At 41.9% G+C, this 25,585-nt stretch overlaps 1 protein-coding gene and 1 long non-coding RNA gene across 4 annotated transcripts in view; one reads left to right on the forward strand and one right to left on the reverse strand.

The window, feature by feature from the left end:
- Positions 1–16,203, reverse strand: part of LOC131925821 (uncharacterized) — a 40,621-nt gene extending 24,418 nt beyond the window's left edge. Inside the window, exon 1 of the long non-coding RNA XR_009383360.1 lies at positions 16,142–16,203. This is a non-coding gene — a long non-coding RNA (uncharacterized LOC131925821). The remainder of the gene's footprint in view (positions 1–16,141) is intronic.
- A 114-nt stretch (positions 16,204–16,317) lies between these two features.
- Positions 16,318–25,585, forward strand: part of Cd55 (CD55 molecule (Cromer blood group)) — a 30,775-nt gene continuing 21,507 nt past the window's right edge. For all 3 annotated transcript variants that reach the window (XM_059281193.1, XM_059281195.1, XM_059281194.1), the window contains exons 1-5: positions 16,318–16,513; positions 17,144–17,329; positions 19,342–19,533; positions 21,395–21,494; positions 22,848–22,933. In XM_059281193.1, the coding sequence (XP_059137176.1) occupies positions 16,393–16,513; positions 17,144–17,329; positions 19,342–19,533; positions 21,395–21,494; positions 22,848–22,933 (685 nt within the window). In that variant the 5' untranslated portion in view covers positions 16,318–16,392. The remainder of the gene's footprint in view (positions 16,514–17,143; positions 17,330–19,341; positions 19,534–21,394; positions 21,495–22,847; positions 22,934–25,585) is intronic.

Genomic DNA, 25,585 nt, shown 5'->3' on the forward strand with positions numbered 1-25,585 from the left:
CTGCATTGTGCACACTAGCCCAGCTTGACTCAGCTAGGAGTCACTTTTGCATGCTTTCTCAGTAACCATTGAATTGGAATCACTTCCATTTCTTCAATAAAAACAAAAACATTGATTATCTGAAGAACTGACTTAGGTCATATGCCCAGGTCACATTCCCAAAACACAAACAATATCAACAGTCAAGGCAATATGTCCCCCTCCAAAAACCATGGAGATGTTCTCCAATGAGAATTACCTAGATGAATCCAGGACACAGAACTTAAATGAATAATCACTAAGATGACCAAAGAATTCAAGGGGTTTAAAGAGAACACAGGCAAACACCTTAAAGATGATAGGAATTAACTCCTGAGTGCAGTTCAAGAAAACACCAATATACGGCTGGATGAAGTGACAAAGATAATTCAGGATTTCCAAAGTAAATTCAATATAGAGGTAGAAATACTGAATAAATTCAAACAGAAATGAAGATGGAATTGAAAAACTCTAACCCAATTTAAAACCAGAAAGGACATCCTCACCAATGGAATGGGTCAAGGAGAAGATAGAAAATGAGAGAAAAAGTAGATAAATGGGACCATTCAAGTAATTAAAAGAAAAACATAAAAGGAAAATGCAGAACTTTGAGACACCATGAAAAGACCAAATCTATGAAGTATAGGCATAGAAGGAGGAGAATTCCAGGAATAGCATAGACTGTATCTTAAACACCATCAAAGAGGAAGTCTCCCCCAACTTAGAGAAAGACATACCAATATAAACTCAAAAGGTGCATAGCACCAAATAGATAAGAACAGAGAACCCCATAACGCATATTATAGTTAAAACATTAAATATACAGAATGAAGAGAGTTTAATGAAAGCTATAAGCAAAAAAAAAAAAATTACAAGTCTCATATAAAGAAAAGCCTGTAAGAATAACAATTTACCTCTCAAAGGAAATTTTATAAGCCAGAAGAGCTCAGAGCAGTAGTTCTCAACCTTCCCAATGCTGTGACCCTTTAATACAGTTCCTCATATTGTGGTGACCACCAATCATAAAATTATTTTTATTGCTACTTCATAACTATAATTTTGCTGTTATGGATAATAATGTAAATATCTGTGTTTTCTAATGGTCTCAGGTGACCCCTTGTGAAAGGGTTGTTCAACACCCAAAGGGATCATGACCCACAGGCTGGCTTAAAACAATGTTCTCTATATTCTAACAGACCATGCTACAGTCCATATGGATATAACAGTCCATACTACTCCCAGTAAAACTATATGTGACAGTTGAAGGGAAAAGGAGAACTCACTGTGATATAAACAGCAAAAGGAATTCATGTCTACTAAACCATCTCTACTAAGCATATTGGAAGCAATGCTTCAAACTGAAGGGAGGTATGAGCCTGGCCAAGAGATTATAGAAAGAAAACAAATGAAATTATTATTACTAAGGCACAAAAGAGAACCAAGAACACAAACAGAAAAGAAAAAGAAAATGACAGCAATTTATACCTATCTTTCAATAGCAACTTTAAATATTAACAGTCTCAATTCTCCAATCAAATGGCACAGGTTAATTGAATGGATTAAGAAACAAAATCCATCTTTTTGTTATCTATAAGAGGCTCATCTTCCCTTCAAAGATAAGTACTACTTTAAAGTGAAAGAATGGGAAAAGTTAGAAGCAGATGGGACCAGGAAGCAAGCAGGTATGACTATCCTTACATCTGACAAAATCATCTCAAACTAAAGTTAGTCAGAAGAGATAGAGAAGGAAATTTCATTCTAATAAAGGGAATGATTAACTAAGAAGACATTACAATCCTGAACATATAGGAACCAAACTCATGAACATTCAATTTCATAAAAATCATGCTATTGGACTTCAAGACCCATATTAACGCTAACAACTCAGTAATAGTAGGTGATTCCAATATTCTACTTTCTCCAATAGACAGGCCATCTAGACAAAAAAAAAAGGAATAGAGAACCACCACAATTAAATGATATCACACATCAAATGATCCCAACCAGTATCTACATAATATTCCACCCAAACATCAGAGAATAAATTCTTCTTAGACGCCCATGTAAATGCCCAGGCTGTTGCCAAGACAATAGGTCGCTCTCCCCAAACTGACAACAAGGCCTCATTGCTGCAGACAACACCCCCACAACTCGTTGAACATGGAACCTTCATAGAACCTTCACCCCTACGTTTTAGAGTCTTTGGTATGGGGAGGTACTCTGCAGGCCACCAAAAGAGAAACAAAAACACCAACCCAGGCACAAAACCTTTTACAATCTGTCCTGCTTGCAAAATGTGCTAGGGTAATGGTGGCACAAAGCTTGTGGGAGTAACCAGCCAATGTCTGATTTGATGGAACCCATATCTGATACTGCTTGGGTGACCAAGAACCAGAGACCAGATAGTCCAGAGACCTGGGGTAAAACCAAGCACTACTGGTCAAAAAAAATGGGGTGGGGGTGGTCAATGAAAGGACTCGTAATGATTTTCTGCTGTACTCATAGATCAGTGCCTTATTCAGTCATCATCAGAGAAGCTTCCTCTGGCAGCAGAAGGGAACAAATGCAGAGACCCACAGCCAGACATTATGTGGAGAGAGTCTAAATGGGTGTCTTCATCAAATCCCTCCCCTCAGAGCTCAGGGAACCCCTTGGAAGAGGAGGCAGAAAGAGTGTAAGAGCAGACAGGATGGAGCACACCAAGGAAACAAGGCCCTCTAAATTAACTAGGCAAAGCTCCCAGGGGCTCCCAGAGACTGAAGCAATAAGCACAGGGCCTGCATGGGTCTGCACCAGGTCCTCTGTGTGCATATTGAAACTTTCAGTTTAGTATCTGTGTGGGACTCCTGAGTGTGTGAACAAGTCTCTGACTCCTGTGACTTCTTTGGGGGCTTTTTTCCTTCTGTTGGTTTGCCTTGTCTGACTTTGATACTGTTTCATTTTCTATTTTATTTTGTCATGTTTGGTTGTTAGCTCTTAGAAGCCTGTTCTGTTCTACTCAGAGACAGAAAAGGGAGTGGATCGGGATGGGAGGAGAGGTGGGTAGGAACTGGGAGGAGTAGAGGGAGGGGAAATTGTAATCAGGTTATACTGTAGGAGAAAAGAATCTATTTTTAATAAAAGGGAAAAAGAAAATGCAGTCATGTTCGGTCAGTAAGGAAAATAAATCAAAGAACTAGATTTGATTGTTTCTCATATTATTTCACTAAACCCACACAAACTGTGGTTGACATATAGTTATGTAACTAACATGTAGTTAGACAACTCACCTTTTATTTATGCAAAGATGAGCATAATGGCTGCTTCCTAAGTCACTTTCTTCTTTTATAAATGAGATCAGTTAACTCTTACTAGGAGTGCTGGCTACCTGAATTTCACCTTTCCAATCAGAGATAATAAAGTACACCTTCAAAAAAAAAATAAAGAAAGAAGAGAAGCCCATGTAAGTTACTGTGAAACAGCATTTACTCAGACACAAAGCAAATCTCGAAGAATGAAAAATAATTGAAATAATTCTGTATATCTTATCTGACCACAATGCAATAAAGTCTGAAATAAACAGAAAAGAATCTCTAGGAATTACATGAACATGTGGAGATTAAACTGCAGATTACTACATGGTGAGTTAGTTCAAGAAGAAATCAAGATGGTTGTAAACATTCCCAGAAACAAAGGAAGATGAAAAGAGCACATACCCAGACCTCTGGGAGACACTAACAGCAGCCATAAGACAGACCTTTCTAGCTCTAAGTGCGCACATTAAAACATTAGGAAGAACACAAACAAGCCACTTGATGATGAGCTAAGGCACTTAGAAGAACAGACTGAATCAAAGTCCAGGAGATGGAGGAAATCCTAAAAGCCAGGGTAGGAATGAATGAAACAGAAGCAAACAAACAGTATAGAGAATCAACAAATCTGACAGCTGGTCCTTTGAAAAGATAGCCAAGTTCAACAGACCCTCAGCTGAGTCAACCCAAAGGAAGGAAGGAAGAAAGAGAGAGAGAGAGAGAGAGAAAGAAAGGAAGGAAGGGAGGGAGGGGGAGTGGGCCCCAAAGATCCCAGATAGCCAAAGCAACCCTGAGCAAAAAGAACACTGCTGGAGGGATTTCCATGGCAGAGTTAAAGCTTTATTACAGCAGTGTGGTAATAAAAACAGCACAGGCCTGGCACAAAAGCAGGCATCAAGTCATTGGAACAAAACAGAAGACCCAGATATTAGTGTACATAGTGACAGCATTTGGTAAAGATGCTTCCAATTACACCCTTACAGAAAGAAAGCACTCAAACCATATGGATGCCCATATATGGAAAAATGAAATCAGATGCATGTCTACCACCCTGCACAAAAATCAACTCCAACTGGATCAATGACTTCAACGTGAAGCCTGGGACTCCAAAACTGCTAGAAGAACATGAAAGAGCACCCTACAGCACGTAGGCAGAGGAAAGGACTTTCTGAATAGGATTGCATTTGCTCAGGGATCAAGGCCAACAACTGACAGACGGGACCTTATAAAACTTAAAATCTCATTATAGCAAAGGAAAGGAAGCCTCAGAGTGGGAATCTTTGCTAGCTACATCTCCAATAAGGAGTTAATATCTAGACCACAGAAATAACTAAAAAAAACCAAAAACAAAAACAAAAAAAAACAAAGAATTGGGGAAACAAATGGCCCAATTTAAAAATGGGCTATGGATTTGAAGAGAGCGTTCTCAAAAGAAGAAATAAAAGTGACTAAGAAATAGCGTTGAAAGGGTTCAGTATCCTTAGCAATCAGGGAAATGCCAATGCAAATTACTTTAGGAATTCATCTTACCCCAGTCAGGAAAGCAACTGACCCCAAGTGCTGGTGAGGATGCGGAAGGAGGGACCCTCACTCACTGCTGGTGGGATGACAAACTGGTGCCTCCACTCTGGAAGTCAGTGTGGCGACATCTCAAAAAGTTAACAATAGATCTGTCAAATGATTCAGCCATGTATCTCCTGGGCATACACCCAAAGGATTCAACGTCCTGCTATAGAGATGCTTGATTAGCCACAGTCACTGCTGTTCTACTCACAGTAGCTAGAACATGGAAACAACCTAGAGGTCCTTCAACTGATAGATAATCAAACATATGCATAGCAGAATTGAATTCAGCCGTAAAGAAAAGTGAAATTTGCAGGCAGATTGTTGGAACTGGAAAATATTATATGGAGTGAAGCAACCCATATTCAGGGAGTCAAATGCTTGTGTGCTTTGTCTCACTTGCATATCCAAGTCTGAACCTTTAGATCTGAGCATATAATCGAAAGTAACCACAGAAGCCAGGAAAGTAGAAAGGGACCATGGGGAGAGGGCCAGAAGGAGCCCTAGAGAGGAGAGTAGTAGAACATAGGTGCTAAAAAGGGGGGAAGGAGAAAAATGGAAGCTTTAATTAGGGAAAGGAAGGGTAATACAGACAGAGAGAGGGAGGAAAGAGAGATAAATAGCACTAAGGATATTTGAAAAAGCCACAGGGAAACACATTATTTCATAATCTCACTTAAAATACATAATATATTTATGTGTATACATAAAAATATATTTTTAAAATGTAAACATGGTTACATACATGGGGTAATAACACTCCTCCCTCCAAGAGCCATAGACAATCTAGCAAGAGTTCCAGCGCCAAGCATGGGAAATACTCCTTTGAATTGGTCAGGGGGACCCATGAGACTCCCAGAACAATATAGGCTATTGCACTGTCTTTGGTTGCCTCCCAGAACCTGAAGGTAATTTCCTATTGCTGAAGATACCGCATACTTTGGACACAGGACCTGGAGGAATTGAGCTGGAGACCGGAAATCCTCCTCCCTAAGGACTAGCTCTTATATAGTATAAGAAATAGTAGTCACACCTGGGTGGAAAGTCTAAGAATCACACAGCATGTTCCCAGGTGGAGTGACAGTGGCACTTTTAGCTCTGGGTAGCTAACATTATTGGATTTAACTCCTACTCAACAGGAGGGAGTTCAATGCTCGGTTCTGTAAATCTAGCCAACCACCCATGGTGGAAGGGGTCATAGACTCTAGAAGAAAGCCAACTACTGCTGTTTTCCTAAACCAATATAATTATAATTATATTCTACATATCTTTATACCCACAGATAAGTGAAGCTCTCACCCCTCATCAAAAAGAAGCTTCTTTTTGCAGTAGAGAGAGGCTATTACAAAAATTCACAACTGGTCAAAACATAGAGAATAGATGATCCTGGGGTGTCTGGATCCAGTTCATTATCTTTAATTCACTCTTACACTGAAAGTTCAGGAAACATTATGGAAGAAGGAGCAGAGGACAGGGACTCCAGCTGCTAAATAGTGTCTTCTAGATATGACATGCATGCTGCACTCATCTGTGGGTATAAGGTATATAGTTAGAAATTACAATTGTTTAGGAGAATGGCACTCATAGGCTTTCCACTAGAGTCAATGACTTCTCCAGTCATAAAATCTCAACAATATGCTTAGCTAAACATGACTTGTATAATGACAACCTCGGCTGATGTACCAATGTAGATGGGGAAAATTTCAAAAGTCCCCACCCTAAATGAAGAGTTATAAGCAATTAATATAGGAGAATCAGTTTTCTTCAGGGACGAGCTCCATGATAGGTTATCCAATCTCAAATGTTCATCCCTAAACACGTGCACATATAAACAATACTAATTTGACTCAGTAAGTTGTGTGTGTGTGTGTGTGTGTGTGTGTATGTGTCTATGTGTAACAATAATAAAGAAAAAAGGGTCATAAATTTTAGAGAGATTGGGGGCACAGGAGGAGTCAAAGAGGGGAGAAGTGAGGGATGGGAATGATGTAATTATAGTACTCATGAGTGAAATACTCAAATAAATAAATAAATGAAAAGAAGTATGTTGAGAATGAGGAAAAAGGAGATCCATTTCAAGATAAGTGTGGAGTTCCATCCCAAATTTACATGTTGTCTTGTGATATTACTAATTTCAAACACAGGAAAGAAAGCAGCAGATGAAGTTAGAGGTTAGAGTGGCCGTTTAGGAAGCAGGAAGAAAATGCCTCCTTTGCAGGATGGACTTGAGAGACCTGAGAACTCTCATTGGTGGCCTTTGGTTATTAGTTGGCCTCTGAGTTTGAAAGTCAACAGAGTTCAATTAAAGTACAATTTGGAATCAGCATTTAGAGGTCTACCAAGGCCACAGGAGTAGCATACCTAGAGGGGAAGGAAAATGGAGCACAAATGCTCAGCCTAGAAGGACCAAGGAAGACGAACTTCAGAGTATCCACAACGCGCACACAAAGGAATTTCATTCTTCAAAAACCTAAAGGTAGAACCGCCATATGACCCAGCTAGCCATTCTGGGGTCTGCATATACCCAGAGAACTCCAAATCCCACCACAGGGATATCTGCACATCCATGTTTACTGCTTCTCTGCTTAGTTAAAATGCTTTCAGATGATTGTGTACATAGTCAAGTTTCCGGCCCTAATAGCCCTGCACTTTGGCTCATCAGGAAGCCAGTCTTAACCACATAGCCAGGGCCTTCCACCAGCTTTCTGGATAGTCTCTCTTTCACAGAAAGCCAAGTCATGGGGTATAAGACTCCTGGGGAAGGTTCCAACTTGAAAAACAAAGGCCCAAGCTAACAAATGCAAACCAAAAGGAACTCAGAAAATAGATGATACAGAAAGAAAGAAAAAAAAAACCTCACTACCAAAACAAAACTTGATGTAATTAATCAGATGGAAAACAAGACATTTCATACATTCTAAGGACAAATGTAAAGGATTGTATCACTAACCAGGAGCCGGGCAGGGTCACACTTGTTTCTTTTATAGCAGTCATGTAAGAGAAGGGTAAGGAGTGAGGAGAAGAGGTAGCAGTTACAGAAGAGCTACAGCTCCTGGCCTAAGCCCGAAAGGTTCCGTAACATCTCCCGATACCATCTCCCTGGGAGCCAAGCCTAACACACGAAACTTGAGTCTCGGTAGTGCCATGCACACTACGTCCAAACCACAACAGAGGGTTAGCATTACCCAAGCTGAGGTGCTAAATTAGGAAGGGGGGGAAGTGGCTTGGGCTGTGCTATTCCTGACAGAATGACAAGGGTATGTAAAAACAGTTTACACAGATAGCAGCGCCGTGATGGCTAAGCAAGGCCAGGTCTCAGACTAGAAGAGTACACGGTGCACGCCCCTTACCAGTGTTTCTCTCTCATCTCTCCCCACCCCGTGTAAGTCTACTTGAATTAGAATGGAGATCTGCTTCTTGGGATGCAAGATCATAAATTGAGGCAAATACATTACAGTTGGGATGACTAGAACATCGAGAAAGAGTCCAGCGGCTCAACAATCTTGAATATTTACACAAATGACCTAAATAATCATCTTTGCCAGAGAATAAATTCTGCTGGGGTGGAGAAAGAATGAGGACAGCTGGGTGACTTCAGTGCCCTTTGCACCCCTTTTGAGAATCTGACATTTTTCACAGGTTTATTTAGTCTATGTCTTGACAGATCATGTGACCCTGGGCAGGTCCCCTTGATTCTCTCAAATGTTTGTTCATGTCTGACATTGTCGTTACTCACTGTCAATGATTGATTGAGTATTAACGTTAAGTTAAAGTACCAGATGTTTGACTCATTTCTTTTAGTCCTCAACATTACGAGGTCAGTATTATGATCATGTGTGGGAGGCCAGCTCCCACCTTTTAAAGGGTTCCTATGAGGAGGAGAGAGGAATAAGAAATTCGTCGATAGAAAGACAGCAGAGATGAGACAGACAGGAACACAGGATAGCTTTGGGAGGACCTGGATCAAAACCCACCGGCCCCTTCTGTCTCTTCAAAAGAGCTTTTTATAACAATGCTGAGGGGCGGCCAAAAGACCCCCCCCCCCTTGCCATCAAAGCACACCGCACAGCCAAATGCAGACCTTTCTAAACACCTGGGAAACACACACATGCTCAAATCATTCCCTTATGCAGCCCTGCTGGGTAAAGCAAGCTCAGATTCTCGGACCCTGAGTAAGGCCTTGCTAGGTCTCTACAATCATACAGGCCTATTTTATACCCCGAGGTTGTTTTACGGAGTGGCTGACAGTGGGCCACACAGAAGGCAAAGGAACAGCAGTGTCAGTGATAGGGCCTGTGTGCTGCATCTGAATCTCAGAACTGCCCACTCTGCCCCTGTGCTACACTGCCTTTTATCATGGGTGTGTGTGTGTGTGTGTGTGTGTGTGTGCCAGTGCACACTCACCTGCACACATGAGCACACACACACAGTTTCTCTCTCTCCCCCTCACACCCACACCCACACACTCATTCCCTCTCTCCCCCCACAGGCTCGAATTTTCTTGCCCTTTCTCTTTCTCTGTTTTGGCAGCAACAATTCACTGGAGTCTCATAAAACCAGGCCCTGTCAAGGAAACATTTGCTCACGAGGTCAACCTTACACTCCCACTTGGCTGGAGACTCTTCCCTCACGCACACCAGGAGCAGGCTGAACCGTTCTGCCGGGGGGACACATTACATTTTATTGGCTCCGCTAACCAATTAGTGCTGCACCTGAACTTAGTAAGAAATGAACAAATAAGCCCTGACTGCTGTAGCACACTGATACCTCAATTAGTGAATTCTTGGTAAATAAAACTCCTAATTGAAAACAGCCTAGATGTCTATTAGCTGATGAATGGATAATGAAATGGCATATTATTTAAACAAGGACATATTATTCAGCTGTTAAGTAAAACAGAATTATGAAATTTGCAGGAAAATGGATGGAGCTAGAAACAATCACCCTGAGCGAGGTAACCCAGACCCAGAAAGACAAACACTGCATTTCCTCTTAAATGCGGATGTTAGCTTTAGCGATGTGTGTTTCTTTCAGAATGTCCACAGGGGTTAGGTAGCTAATAAGGGACCAGGAAGGAAAAAGGGGTTTTCCAAGAAAGGGAAAATAGAGTGTTAAAAAGGGATAGACGGAAAATTAGGAGGATGAAATGGGGTGTGTGTGTGTGTGTGTGTGTGTGTGTGTGTGTGTGTAAGGGTAAGGAAAGGAGGGAGGAACAACTAACACTAATGGCCTTTTAAAAAGCCACATGGAAACCTACTACTGTAGAAGTTCCCTAAAATATATACATATATAAATGGAATTTAAATGACGTTACCATATAATGGAGGAGACGATGCCTCAACTAGATATCATATGCTACCAAATACAACCTGCACTACAGGAATGGGTTACATCTTTTGAGTTGTTGGGCAAAGTAGTCCTATAGAGTCCTCCAAATACCACAGGCCATTGCTGATGCTATTGGGTTGCCCTCCACAACCTGAGAGTAGGACCCTACTCCCGAGTACACACATTCACGGAGACATTGAGCATCACCCCTACTGACCAGCATTCATAGTGTTGAAAGGCATTACACACACTACTGTAGAAGAAAAGCAGTCATCGATCCCATCTAACTATGAACCCCCTTTGAGCGACAACAGCAACCTGCCTACAAGATACACCCACTGGGGCAACAGTGGCACAAATGTTATGGGAGAATGAGGCCAGGAACCAGAGGTTAGACAGGTCATGAGACAGAGGAGAAACCTACTACAATTATTCTGCTAAATCAGTGGTTCTCGACCTTCCTAATACTGCAACCCCTGAAATACAGTTCCTCATGTTATGGTGATCCCCCAATCGTAAAATTATTTTCATTACAACTTCATAACTGTAATTTTGCTATTGTTATGAATCATAATGTAAATGTCTGATGTGCAGGATGTCTGATATGGAACCCCTGTGAATGGGTTCTTTGACCTTGTGCATTCACACACACACACACACACACACACACACACACACACGTACACGTATGTTTGTTTTATTTTTATTTCTTCCTTTTTTAGAAAAGAGAAAGACTGAAATGAGAGCATGAGTTGTGGCGGCAGTCTGAGAGGAGTTGGGGAAACGGAAAGAATATGACTCAAGTATACTGTATGAAAATGTAAAAAGTAATTACAAAAATAAAAACTCCTCTATAAGAAATAGGGTGTGCTAGATGCTATCTGCAATTGGCATCCACTTGCAAAGGAAAAATTAGCTTTCACCCAGGAGTCTCACTGGATATATTAATCACAATTAAGAGCAGGCCTCATGCCCAGCAGTAGATTTCCAACACAAAATGAACTCTATGGTATTTTTGCAGACCTTTTGTCTCATATTGCTTTTGTTTGGGCTTTTTTTTCTTTTCTTTTCTTTTTCTTTTTTTTTTTTGTCTTATTGTTTTTTGCTTGTATATTATGGTTTCCAACTTTGTGGGTTTTTTTTTTGTGTGTGTGTGTGTCTGTGTCTTGTGCTTTTCCTTTCTTTTTATTTTGGTTGTTGCTGTTGTCTTTGTTTGCCTGTTTTCTAAAAAGAGAAAGGGTGTGGAGTTGGGTGGGCAGGGAGGATGGGGAGGAGTTGCAGAAGGGGAGTCCATGATCAGAATATGTATGAACATTTTTGTCTTGGGAGTTTTTTGTTTTTGTTTTTTTTGAAAAACACTAGCCATGCCAAGCATGCGTCCTAGTTTGCTTTCTTTTTTTATAATTAATTTTTTTTATTTTACATACCAGTTTCCCCTCCCTCCTCTCATCCTGTTCCCTCCCCCACCTCCTTTCTACCCACCCCTACCCCATTCTTCAGAAACAAGAAGTAGGGTGTGCTCATCTGTTTTCATTAATTTTTAGAAAACATGCCTCACTTAATTTACAGTGCAGAGCAGCCTAGATTTGCAGCTGTGTGACAAAAAAAGAAAAAAAGAAAAAGAAAAAAAGAAAACTCAGCTCAAAGGCTTGTTGTTGTTGGACATTTTAAGATACATGAGGAAATACTGTAGGCTGCTGGGAATGCATATAGAAGGTTCCTTGGAGGGAGGGACTGAAAGACCCCGTAGACCAAAACATACTCTCGTGTGACCTTGTGAGCTGGGAGACTTCCTGGAAGGGAGAGGAGAGGTGGAGCGGCCTGAGACCTTCAGACTCTAAGCTGTTTATGTGGTTTAAGTTTCTTAACTTCCCTGAATCCCAGTGGCCTCCCTCACCTACAAGAAGAAGGGCAGTATCTGGCTGATGGTTTGGGAGCCTTGCCTTTCAGGAAATTGTAATATCCTCTTCCACGTTTACACCTGCTCCTGGAACTGTTGATTCTAAGGCATGGCTTCGAGGCCTCCCTCTGAGTTTCTGTTTGCTCTCTCCTTGGTTACCCACCCCCCTTAAGACAGTATCTCTCCCGGCTCTAGCACCGTCTCCGACATTTCAATCTCATGCTGCGCATTTTCACTTAGACACCCAGCTAACGCATTTTATACTTAACCAGCAGAAAGCCAAATTAGTTATTTCTTCCCTCAATTGTCTCCAGGTTTTGGGATAACAGTCCTTTTAAAGCTATCCTTTCACCTTACACATGCTCACATTACTGAATCACCTTTAAGGTTGTTCAGCTTCTGTTCAGTTGTTAAACTCTGTGGACTCCTCCTTCAAAATGTCTTTGGTCTGAGCAAGGAAGGAAACCCAAGGGTTTAAAATAATTGTGTGGTTTTCTTTTTTAAGAGTCACCGGTCTATTTCCCTATTATAGATTCATTATTTAAAAAACTGAAATTAAGGCACTTGTGTTCCCCAGTGTTAACTTTCTGGTGTGCCTCTGGAGTCACTCCATTTCCAGAATCTGCGCACAACTTCCAAATTAGCTGGTGCTTTCCTGTGAAAACTCAACAGTCTGCTGATGACACACCTGTCATCACACACCTGTTTCTCAATCCTAGTGGCACCTGGCCCTTTCTTGACCACTTGCTCAACCATTCTTCCTTCTTTCTTATCCTTTGCCCCATCACACTGACACTCACTAGTCCGGTTTGGTAGGATCAGTGGGTCTTTAGTCTGCTCTATCCACGTGCCTTCCTGAACTCCAGACTACTTATTTTGCTGTTGCATACAGCAACATCAGAGCATTCATCATATGAACAGATTATGGATTCTCGGAAGGAAATATTAATGCTTCCGAGTTGGTCTTTTCTACCTGGGCAAGAGCTATGCGTTCTCATTCCTACAAAATCATAGACTTATTTTTACGTATCTTTATGTTCCCTGACCTCATTACATAAATGTGTCATTTGGGAATTGGAGATCTCTATAGGGATTATAAATTGTTCCCAGACATTTTGAAATGGATGTGGAATGAGATGTTGGAAGACACATGGCTACCTTTCAGAGTGCAGAATAAAGACAAGGAATTTGTGTTCACACAAAGCCCTAGGTTCCAAAACTTCTCTTCGAATACCTAAGTCACTGTACTCTATGCAGAACCAATCTTTGAGGGTTGTCCATTCCAGAGAATGGGCTGGCGGGATAGCTTAGTCCGTAGAATGCTTGCTTACAAGCAGGAGGACCCGAGTTCGATCTCCAGGACCCATGTAAACATGCCAGCTGTGCTAGTGCACATCTGTGATCCCAGCACCAGGGAGGCAGAGACAGGTGTGTCCCTGGGGCTCACTGGCCAGCCGGTCTACCCCAGTCAATAAGCCCCAGGTTCTAGTGAGAGCCCCTCTTTCAAAAGAGGTACACAAGAGTACCCGAGCATGACACCTGAGGCTGTTCTCTGTCCCCCACCCCCTCACGGGGACATAGGTACACACAACACAAATGTGCATGCACACACACACACACACACACAAGTTTTAGAATCAAGTTAGATTTGCATTCTAATCTGATCACTTCTTAACTGTACAGATTTTGGTAGAAATAACCTTTTTGTTCTCTTATCTGTGAAATATTGACAGCTTTCCCACTTCCTGAAGTTGTGCTGGTAAAATGATAATGGTACACGTATAAAGCACCTGGAATACAGCAAATCTGGGCCAGCAGTTAAAATAAAATACTCTAAGGTATACATTTGAGGGTTTTGTTCTTTTCGTAGTAATGCTTACTTTTTTTTTTTTTTTTTTTTTTTTCTCGAGACTGGGTTTCTGTGTAGCTTTGCGCCTTTTCCTGGAACTTACTTGGTAGCCCAGGCTGGCCTTGAACTCACAGAGATCCACCTGGCTCTGCCTCCCGAGTGCTGGGATTAAAGGCATGCGCCACCAACGCCCGGCAATGCTTACATTTTTATTCATGTCTTTTTTTTAAAAAAAATTAAGTAAGTAAATCATGTGATATTTATAATTCTTTCCCTCCAGAGTGTGGTAATTATTTTGGGTGGTGACAAGCATTACTTAAGGGTCCACCCATTATTCCTTCTACTCGTTTCTTTGGAAAGAACTTATTACCGAGACAAAGTACTTTAGCACGTGCATGCTCAAGAGTATTTGGTGTTGCTAAGCTGGGTGATGAAGATAGTTTTGGACCCTTTGCTGAGCCCACTGTTCTAGATATCAAGCTACGGTGCTCATTCAACACACATTTAGAGAATTCTTTCAAAGTTTTCTCACAGCTCCCTATCTGTTTTTGACTCAAACTAACTATGGCATGGCAGAGAAATGTGTCGAATGAAGTCACAGAAGGCTCTCATGGACTCAAAGAAGGTCCAACTGATAGATACCACTTCTCAGCCTCTGCTGGGCCCTTACATACTTGTCACATAAGGAACAGTACAGTTTTTAACATCGAGTATGAGAAACACACTTGATTTTAAAACACTCTACCTTTGTGGGACTTTTAAACTCTAGGATTTTTTGTTTTTGAGAAATGGTTCCATTATACAGGCCACGTTAAGTTGGAACTTTGAAGCCCAGGCTAGCCTTGAGCCCCAAACCTCTTGCCCAACCTTCCAAGTTTATAGGCATGAGTCACTAGGGTATGACGTAAACTCCAGAACGCTTTAAATACTGTTAGATATCAATGAGTGCCTATAGGAGACCCTTTCCTCTAATCCCTGCATTGGGCAACACAGTGTTTGGCTAACTAAGTAAGCATGAATCAGAGGAAACACTTGCTCGAAACAAGATTCCTCTTCAAAAGCTCACACTAACCTGTAAGGAACCACGAGTAAACTTTAGGAAAGATTATCAGCGTAGGGTGTAACAAACACTCTCACAGCTAGCTGGTCCACCATCAAAGACAGAATTTCAGGTGAAGGATTTTCACCAGGCAGGTAGAGCAGCTATGGGATTACACAATCCCGGCTAAGACTCCGCTGACCAGACCCACATACACAAAGGGAAACACTTTGGGGCTCTTTACATGAGGACCTGCAATCTCTCTCTCTCTCTCTCTCTCTCTCTCTCTCTCTCTCTCTCTCTCTCTCTCTCTCTCTCTCTCCTCTCTCTCTCCCTCCCTCCCTCTCTCCCTCTCTCTGTAGTTTTGTCAGAGACTCACTGAGGTACTGTGGCTGCTCCAATGGTAACCACATGCATCTGGGGCTTCACAAACCGGGTTGCACAGTGATACACCTTAAATAATCTTAATTCCCAGTGCTGTTCTCAAAGATGTGCAGCTTGTCCTGGGCACGGCTTCACCCTCTGGATTTTTTTTTTTTTTTCAGTGCTCCCATGTGACCCCAATGTGTGGATCGCTTTGTGTATCATTGGCTATTCTTCACAGCACGAAACAAATCTTTGTCTTAGGGTCTACTACTTACTTCTAAATATCATTTTATAGCAGGACTAAATCCTAAAGTAGAATTCAAGGAGGGTCCTTGGTACATAACCAGAACCAGGGCTAAGAAAGCAACTCCTTACCCAGACAAGATCTAAAAAAAACCGATCAGTCAAGCTCCCTAGACCTCTGTGTGTTGTTTGTTACAGGGTGCTGGCAGGCTAGCCTCCAGCTCCCTATTAGCCTACGGCTCGTTTTCTTGGATCACCTCCTATTTTCCGTGCTGACACCACGGAGAGACCTAGGAGACAACATAGTTGGTCACCGGTTCCCACCCTCCATTTGACATCTTCCAGCTGAAGCCACAAAGGTCCTGGGGTGTGCCCTGTTTCTCAGCTCCCACTGGCCCAGAAATTCCACCGCACCTACTCCTCGCTTTGCCAGCACTCAGCAGGCGGGAGTTGGAGTTGGGGGAGTTTGGGAGTCTGGGTGGCTTTTTAATATTCCTGAGTGCTGACTCAGGAGCGAAGCGCCCTCCTTCAGAAGGCATACATACATTTAGTTGCCCTGCAGACGTAACTCAACAGCAGGCCCACCCCGACCGCTGGGTCCCCAGGGTGACAAATGCTGGCCCGCCCACGCCACGGAGGGAACGCCCTGTGCACGCAGGCCGCCCCACCCAAAATGACGAGAGCCCCGCCCCGTCCGCCCCGCCCATCCCCGCCGCCGCCGCTCAATTAACCGGGGCGCGAAACCGCTGCAGCGGCAGCCGGACGCGCTCTCTCTCTCTCTCTTCTACCTGGGGCCATGGGCCGCGCACGCGCGCCCGGGACCCGGTCACCACCGCCGCCGCCGGTGCCGCCGCCGCGGCTGCTGCTGCTGCTGCTGCTGTCATCGCTGCTGCTGCTGCTGTCCCCGACCGTGCGGGGTGAGTGGCCCGGCGCTGGGCTCGAGCTGCTGCGAGGACGGAGCGGCGGCCGGCCAGGCGCGCGCATGCTCATCAGGCATTGTTACCCATACCCGGGGGGTGGGGGTGGGGGCCCGCGGCCAGGTGCCGGAGGCCTGCGGGACGGATGGCTGCGGAGTGCTGCTGGGCTGTCTGGGCTGGGCTGGATCCCGCGACCCGAGACCGAGGGAAAACCAAGAGGGAGGGTCGAGGGCGAATCTCCAACCCTGCTCCTGGTTCCTTTATTCTAAGGCGGAGGCCAGAGGGCTGTCCACCTGCGCCCCTGAGAGTCCAGTTGCCAGCAGCGCCCTGCGCCACGCACTTGGGTGTCGCCACGCACTTGGGTGTCGGAACTTGCGCCCAGCCGCGGTGTCGGCGTGGATGTCGAGTACCTTCTGAACCTCTTCTTCTAAACTTCTCTTTAGGGGGAGGGAACGCTTCCACACAACGTTAATTTTGTGTTGTGTCGATAAGAGCCTAGGCGTTTGCAAGTTCCTGTTGGAAAGGGAGGAAGTAAAGAGCCATTGCTGCTCTCCTTAGTCCAGGTCTGGGGAAAGAAAGTCACCCAGCTGCCGGGAGGTGTCTGCTTAACATCTGCTCTTCTCTTCCTAGGCGACTGCGGCCCACCTCCAGAAATACCTAATGCCACGCCAGAACTGGGTGGGCAAACCAGTTTTTTCGAGCAAAGCAGTGTGGTATATTCATGTAATAAAGGTTTTCAGAAAATCCCAGACAAGCAAGACACGGTGTTGTGTCTTGAAAATGGTCAATGGTCTACCATCGAAACATTCTGTAATAGTAAGTTCTTCATTTCTTTGTAGAAGTGTTAGGGGACTGTATGTCTTGTGGAGGTTATTTTTACACCTCTTTGGAGTGACTGGTAATTGATAGTTTTCTAGCATTATTAAACCCCAGAGTATACATGTTGGCAGTTCACACTCCAGCTAATTGAAGGCGGTACTTCCTATAGCAGGCCCTGCTTCTTCATTAAGAGTTTTCCTTTCTGTTGTACAGGCTAATAGAGAAAATAAATGATAGGTCCTGTTTAGGGAGTAAATTATATGTGAATATATTTGGCAAGTACCTTGAGACACAGGTGATCTGCCTTCAACTTCATTTTGTTAAGTAACAAATACAACTCTTGGGAGACATTTTAAGATTTTACTTAAAAAATCTGTTGTTCATATAGCCCTATGTTGGCTTTAAGATACAGGTTTTTAGGTTGATTCTGGCATATCTGAACACAATACAGAGATTCAGAACTAGATAGTGTGTCTACCCACCTGGGTTCTCTAGTGTAACCTATTGCTTGTTCTTTTACTATAAACCTGTACAGCATGTTACTCTAGTAAATACTATAGGCAGTTAAAGCACATTAGTCAGGGAGAAAGGGAGTGGCCCTCAGGCTTAAGGCATTCCTGTCTGCTACATAGGCTTTATATACACTGTACATGGAGGCTATGCTAATTTTCTTTAAAAAAATAATAAACTAGCATTAGTTTACTTTTTGTTTGCCTGTATATTGCTCAGGCTGGCCTCAACTCATGGACTTAGAAAATCCACCTGCCTCAGCCTCTCAAGTATCTGGAATTATAAGCTGGGATACCTGGCCTTTTTTTTTTTTTTTCTTAAATTTTTACACTCTAAAATAACAATAAAAATAGAAAGTATAATATGATAAACACATGGCCTGGCCACCTACACACTTAATTATCAAACATTATCTACTCTATGTGATTTCATGTGCTATACCCTCATGATTTTCATGGACTGTGGCTGCTATCCCCAGCACTAGTACAAACATGTTCATAAGAAATTGCATTAGTATGGCTGCAGTGTTGCTAGGCAGCGGGAATAGTTCCGCTCCATTACATACCTGCAGCAACCACATTTGTATATGTGGCCCATCATGGATCAGACATACGGTGCGTGACTGACTACAGAAAAGTACAGCTAAGACTTGATTGCTGCCTTTGAGTGACCTGAGTCGGGGGAAACTACAGTGAATCCAGAATCATTCAAAACTAACTCTTGAAACCACAGGTGAAATAGGCTTTACATTTGTATTTTCAACCCCCATTGAAGGCAGGACACCCATAAGCCCATACCACATGTTTTAGAGTTTGTAAATCTCCTGCAGTCTTGCTTCCTCTAACCCTTCAAGCAGCCCCATGAATATGTAAGTGGGGACTCTTCTCGGTTTCAAAGTTGAAGAAGTCTTCTACCAGAAGGTAAATAATACGCACAAGACTAGTACTTCTTATCCCAAAGAGCCAGGCTTCAAGCCCGGGCCGCCTGACTACCGAGTCACTGTTTCTCGCTGTATTCTTTGCCTCTCTGGAGTGTATTGTTGCAGCTGTTTACACTTGGTGCATACTTGATGTACACAATTCCTTTATCTGACTCTCGTTACCAGGGGCTGTTGTAAGAGTAAATGAGTAAGTGTGTGTAAAACATTTACAAATATTCAGTAAATACAAGGTATTATTCCTATTATTATTAACATTTATATGTGGAAACTTAACAGACACCTAGTAACTGAGAATTGCAGGTGAATACACCTGATATACTGCAAATACCACAGTAATACACATATATATGTGTATAATATATGTGTATATATTATACATACATATTATATATATATTTATATATATATAAATGAATATATAAAGATGGAAAGATCCCTCCCCAAAAAATAAGTAAATAGTTAAATGAAAAGGAGATGGTTTAACTACCAGATATTACCAGATGTCAACTTATTTTATAATCTGTTATTACTTTTTCTGTCTCTTTGTTAATTCTTTTAGAAAGCTGTGATGCTCCAACAAGGGTGTCTTTTGCATCCCTAAAAAAGGAATATAACAACTTGAATTATTTCCCGATTGGTTCCACTGTGGAATATGAATGTCGGCCAGGATTTCAAAGAAAACCTTCACTATCAGGCATATCAACTTGCCTTGAGAATTTAGAATGGTCCAAAGTTGATGAATTTTGTAAAAGTGAGTATAATTTGAATAAGTAATTCCAATCATCTGTATTTGTGGAAATCTCTCTTCCATTTGTGCTGGAAATATATGCATGTATATGTGTATAATATATGTATATATATTATACATACATATATGTTTGCTGGAAATATATATACATATATATCTATTATGTGTATATGTACATACACATACATATATACATATATATATATATGAAGAATGATTCTTCAAAGAATCTTGAGTGTTTTGTTTCTTTTTTTTTTTTTTTGAGGCAGGGTTTCTCCGTGTAGCTTTGTGTCTTTTCTGGAACTCACTCTGTAGACCAAGCTGGCCTCGAACTCAAGAGATGCACCTGCTTCTGCCTCCTAAGTGCTAGGGTTAAAGGTGTGCACCACCACGACCCAGCTGAGTGTTATTTTTTAATTAGACAAATGTTTGCACAATAGGAATACTTACAGATTTCGTGTTTACTTAATTTAAGGTTACCTAAACTGATGACGTACTCTAAGTGTGTTGCTTTTTTGAAGCAACAAAATATTAATGTAAAATTTTAAAAAAATGTAAGGGTTAGAAGTATCAATGGCTTAGAGAATGAATTTGTGTATATGTGCCTCATATTTAATTTTTTCTCACTTTCATAAGATATAATTAACAAGTAAAAATCATGTAAATTCAAGGTACACATTATTTCATAGCAAATATCTGTATTACTTGTGTGTGTATGTTTTTGATGCATGCATTTATGTGCTAATGAGTAGGTATGAGTGTACATGTACATGGTGTATGTGTGTGTAGGGGATCAGAGGATAGCCTTGGTTGTCCTTATGTGCCTTTGGCATGGAACTTCACTTCATAGACCATACTAACTATCTTCTTCCTATACCCCCTACTCTGCGCCCTCACCCCAACTTCCAGGGTTCTGTCTCCCATATTGCCATTACTGGGAATATAGGTGTGTGCCACTGTGTCCAGCAGTTTACATGGGTTCTGGTGACCCAAACTCTGGTTCTCACACCTATAATAAGCAAGTACTTTATTAACTGAGACACTTCCCCAGGCCCTTATTATTCCTGTGTGTTTGTGTTTCTGGGTGCACATGTTTCTGTGTGTGTGTGTGTGTGTGTGTGTGTGTGCGCGCGCGCGCGCGCCCATGTACTTGTAAACCTGTGCATGTGGAGGCCAAAGAACAACCTTGGGTGCCATTCTTCAGGTTCTGTTCACCTTATTATTAGACAGGATCTTCCACTGGCCTGGGGCTTCTCAAGGAGGCTAGACTGGCTGGCCAGTGACCCCTAGGGCTCTGCATGTCTCTGCCTGCCTACTTCTGGGATGACAATACCATGCCCAGCTTTTTATGTATGTCCGGGGGATCAAAGTCAGGTCCTCGCTCTTACATGGAAAACACGTGACCAGCCCAGCTTTCTCTCTACTTCCCTCCCCCATTTACATTTTACTTCTTAAGTTAAAATAAAACTAAGGTGTTTCAATGTGGTATTTCCACACATCATTTCATTTTGCTTTGCTCTTATTCACTCAGGGGAGTGCCCTACCCATCGCCTCCTTGCTGACCCCTGATCCCAGGTCATCTTCGCTTTTTGATGTCATGTTAATGTAGCCCATTAATTTTCCTCATTTCCTCTCCCTTAAAACCTCCTCTTCCCCATGCACTTTCAACATTGTGTGTGTGTGTGTGTGTGTGTGCGCGCGCGCGCGCGCGCGTGCGCACGCGCAGTTATATGCATATATGATTACCATTACCGTCTTGATCCATTAACATATGCAGTACAGTTAGAATTTTGTTCTGTTTATTTTTTTGATCGTGTCTGGTAATTGAATGAAAAAAATTGATATTCCTTTTTTTATTTTTTAGGAAAATCATGTCGTAATCCTGGAGAAATAAAAAATGGTCATATCAACATAGTAACGGACATATTATTTGGTTCAGAAATAAGCTTCTCATGCGACACAGGGTAAGTGTCATCACACTAAAAGCTCTATAGTTAATTAATGACAAAACAAATTAGGAGTTCAGTGGATACCGATAGATTTGTGACCTGCGTTCACTGGTTAGTACCAAAACAATCCCTCATAATGAGAGTGGGGGTGAACAATAGTGATGCACATGTATGTAAATGTCAGAATGAAAGCTATTTTTTATATGCTATTGAAAGAAGTTAAAAAAAAACATAATACCTCTTTCCTACAGAACCTTTGTCATGAGCTTAATGTAGTTAAACTTAGTAATGTGGGCCAGGAAAAAAAGATTTTAGTACTTCTAATGTCTCTAGATTATTTAGATTCCAATACATATATAATTCTAAATATGATTAGTGAAGAAACAATTGAAATATGTTGATGATGCAAAAGTAACAATCCTTAAAGTGTTAAAAATCAAACCACTTTTAAACTGACTTAAATATTAATTTGCATCTGAGTTTTTCTGTGTGCAGACAAACTGTTAGGTCATGGGCTAAAACATGCCTAGTGTGAAAGTGTTCTAATAGAAGGTCCTTAGGGCTTTTTTAGTTTTTCAGGTAGAACAAGGAAATTCTGTAATTAAGTGCCATCAGCATCTCAGACAGTGGGAAACTTCTGTCCATTTTCTTTCTACTTCCAAGTTAGGTCACCGCCCTCCCTCCGCACTTCATAACCGAGAACTAGACAGTACTAAGTGGATTTAGTGGGTTTACGACAAGAGCACATGGAACTGGGAAAGAAGCGGGGGGGGGGGGGGGGGGGGGGGAGGGAAGGGTTAGAGGAGGTGTTGGAAAAGGGAGGAAGTGGGGGTGGATTTGATCAAAACATCTTATAGGCATGCATAAAGTTCGCAAAAAGTTTTCATAGAAGCTAAATGAAACCAAATGCATTTCAAACTTTAAAACAGAAAAATAAATAGTAGCACTTTGCCTCTGCCTTTATTAAACAGAGATTGAGTTGGGTCAAGAGTTCACATTAGTGTAAACTCTTAGCCATGCTACACTGTGAACCCTTTAAATATAAATGCACTCTGTTGTTCATGAAGCCTGTTCTTTTAGAACCTAGAATAAAAGATTTCATCAAACATGATTTTAGAATGTTTTCTTCATTTATGTATTTTTCTATACAGTCAGCAAATGAAGCATTTTGCATGTCTGAAAGTCTTGCCCTTTCAGTATCATTTCTGTGAACTAAATGATTTTCTTTTAAATTTCAATAGATCTGTTTGTCAACTGTCATTTTTGTCTCCATCTTCTGGTAGAGTCAGCCTTTTAAAACGATGTTTTGGAGAATTGAAAAGACAAGACTTAAGTATCTGAATACAGTACCCTTCCCTTCTCCTTTAGGTACAGGCTGGTTGGTTCAGCCTCTAGCTTCTGCTCTCTTTCGGGAAATACTGTTGAGTGGAGTGACCCATTTCCCGTGTGCACAGGTATGTTTCCTTTTTAAAAATCGTAAGTCCTCACACTGTGGGGCCAAAGGATCAATGAACTCTATTATTTCTCATTTAAGAACTATCCACAGTCTATATTTGTGGTGCCCCAATTTTTCACTGTGTCTCTACTAATGACAGACTTCTTAATTTATCAGCTATGGGAGGACTCTTAAAGCTGGCTCTTAGCAGTAATGTCCTTAACTCTAGAATACTTTAATTGAGAATTAAAAACTGACTTTGGTTTACATTATACTTGGTCATTTGCTGTCTAGTCATTCCTTCTAATAATCAGAGAAGCAGGAGATCTCCCGGTTTTACGGAAGGCAGTATCCCTCAGAGTCTCCATGGTTGATTCCATTTCCTAAAATAAGTGTCGTTGGAAGGCATTTAATATAGGGGTCTTTTACTGCAAACATGTTCTTTCTCAAAGATCCAGTGTTGCCTACCTGCCTCTTTTTAGAGTAGGTTATCAGCTGAGAAATTACCCTGAAGGTTTTAAGGTAAGATGTTTTTATCATTTAAGGAATAAGGTTGTGTGATAAAGAAACCATTCTTATACTTGAGAATCTCAACTTCTGAAGGAGAAAACACAACATAGAAATAATATCATAAATGAATATATCCAGTCAAATTTAGGTCCGTTAGAGACATGGCTCCCTTTTAAAATGGAGAGAAGTAAAATGCATGCAGTTTATTTATTTGTTTGTGTGCTAGACACAGATTCTTTGTCCTAATGTATGCTAAGGCCACTACGTCTCACTAAATCCTAGTCATGTTAAAATGTAGACTTTATTCCATCTTTCATTCTTTTGATACTTAACTTCCAACTTCCTCAAGTGGCTTCTAAAAACCCTAATGTCAAAATTAATGCTAAGTTCATTTGTGTGTGTGTGTGTGTGTGTGTGTGTGTGTGTGTGTGTGTGTGCGCGTGTGTCTGTGTCTGTGTGTGTGTGTGTGTGTGTGTGTGTGTGTGTTACTAGGAGGAGGAAGGCTGAAAAGTCAGTCCTTTATGGACTGACACTCTGGTAGCCAATGAGTGGAATCACTTGATGTGAAAAAACTCATGGGAGACCTGCTGTCAAGGATCCCACACCTGTCACACGGGCTCACCCTGCTAAACCCACTGTTTCTGTTTTCTTCTTAGGCCTATTTAAACATTTTAATCATTTCTGCTCACGACCATGATTCTGTTCCCACTCATGGTAAAAAGGTCTTGTAATGACACCAAAAGATGAGGCTGAAGGAAGAGCTGGGATACAGTTTGTTGGCCCAGGCAACCTGGCCTAAAGCCTGGGTAGGCGGTTTTCCCAGTCCGAAGCTAGTATTTTTACCAGGAGATGTTGCCTTTAGGTTCACAGAAAAGTGCCCATCAGGAATGTATCCTAGTGCAGAAGTGTTTGCAAAAGACCCGCTTCCTGTTTGTGCTGCACTAAGCAACAGAATGTTTTCTTTTTCCTCTTTATGGTGAACACCCTTGTTTTCTTGGCTCTCAGCGCCTCTCCATCAGCAGCTGCTGATAGCCACATTCCCCATGAAAAATCCCTTGTACCTGAGCAATCCAGTGTTATGACCTCTTCCTGTAAACCCCAAGTGTGAGAATCTATTTTTGGTTTCCACATTAACTTCTTGTTGTTGTTGTTTTGACATCACCAAAACAAAAAGTGGAAAGCGAATTCTTTTTATCCCCAAACATAATATTTTTGTTAATTATTTGAGAATTTCATACAATGGAATTCCGATCACACTCACTTCCCATTCTTCTCAGGTCCACCCTCCCACCCCTGCAGTCTTCCCACCTCCCCCAAAAACCCGAACATCAAGTCCAGTTTGTATTGCCCGTAGACTTGCTGGAGCATGATCAAACTCCCAGTGGCCAGCCCTTTCAAGAATACCGAGTCCTCTGAAGTGTAGCTCTTCACAGTTGATGGAAGGCGAATTGTTCGCTGGTGAGCTGATTCTCTTCAAGTGTGCAGCCTTGCTTGGTACACAGATGAGCGAGGGTGCCCTGGTCTCCAGTGTGGCTCTGATCACAGAGGAACATGACTGAGGGATCATGGGCACATTCAAGGATCGACTTCAGTTACACACCAACACAGGGAGGTCTTGACTCTGAATTAAGCCTCACTCTCGGGAGATCCACTTTTTCCTATCTCCCTGTGGTTGCTTCATTTTCTTTAAATTAAATTCAGTTGACTGATGGTACCTGCTCACCTTTAATCAATGCTTCTCTCCTATGACTGTCTTCTCAGACCCCTGACATCTGCTCACCTTTAATCAATGCTTCTCTCCTATGACTGTCTTCTCAGACCCCTGACATCTGCTCACCTTTAATCAATGCTTCTCTCCTATGACTGTCTTCTCAGACCCCTGACATCTGCTCACCTTTAATCAATCCTTCTCTCCTATGACTGTCTCCTTAGACCCCTGACATCTGCTCACCTTTAATCAGGGCTTCTCTCCTATGACTGTCTCCTCAGACCTCTCTCTTTGGTTTAGCATCTCTGAGTTATTTTTCTTTACTACTTCCACATGCTTTACTCCTGTCTGTGTTACTTCTAATCTAGTTTATTTTTCTCCATCTTGACTCTTGCACTGAGGGCTACCCCTAACATTTCTAAGGCCAAGGTTGGACTATAAAAAAAAAGTTCC

Source organism: Peromyscus eremicus, chromosome 15 (assembly GCF_949786415.1).
Source record: "Peromyscus eremicus chromosome 15, PerEre_H2_v1, whole genome shotgun sequence".
Taxonomy (NCBI): Eukaryota; Metazoa; Chordata; class Mammalia; order Rodentia; family Cricetidae; genus Peromyscus; species Peromyscus eremicus.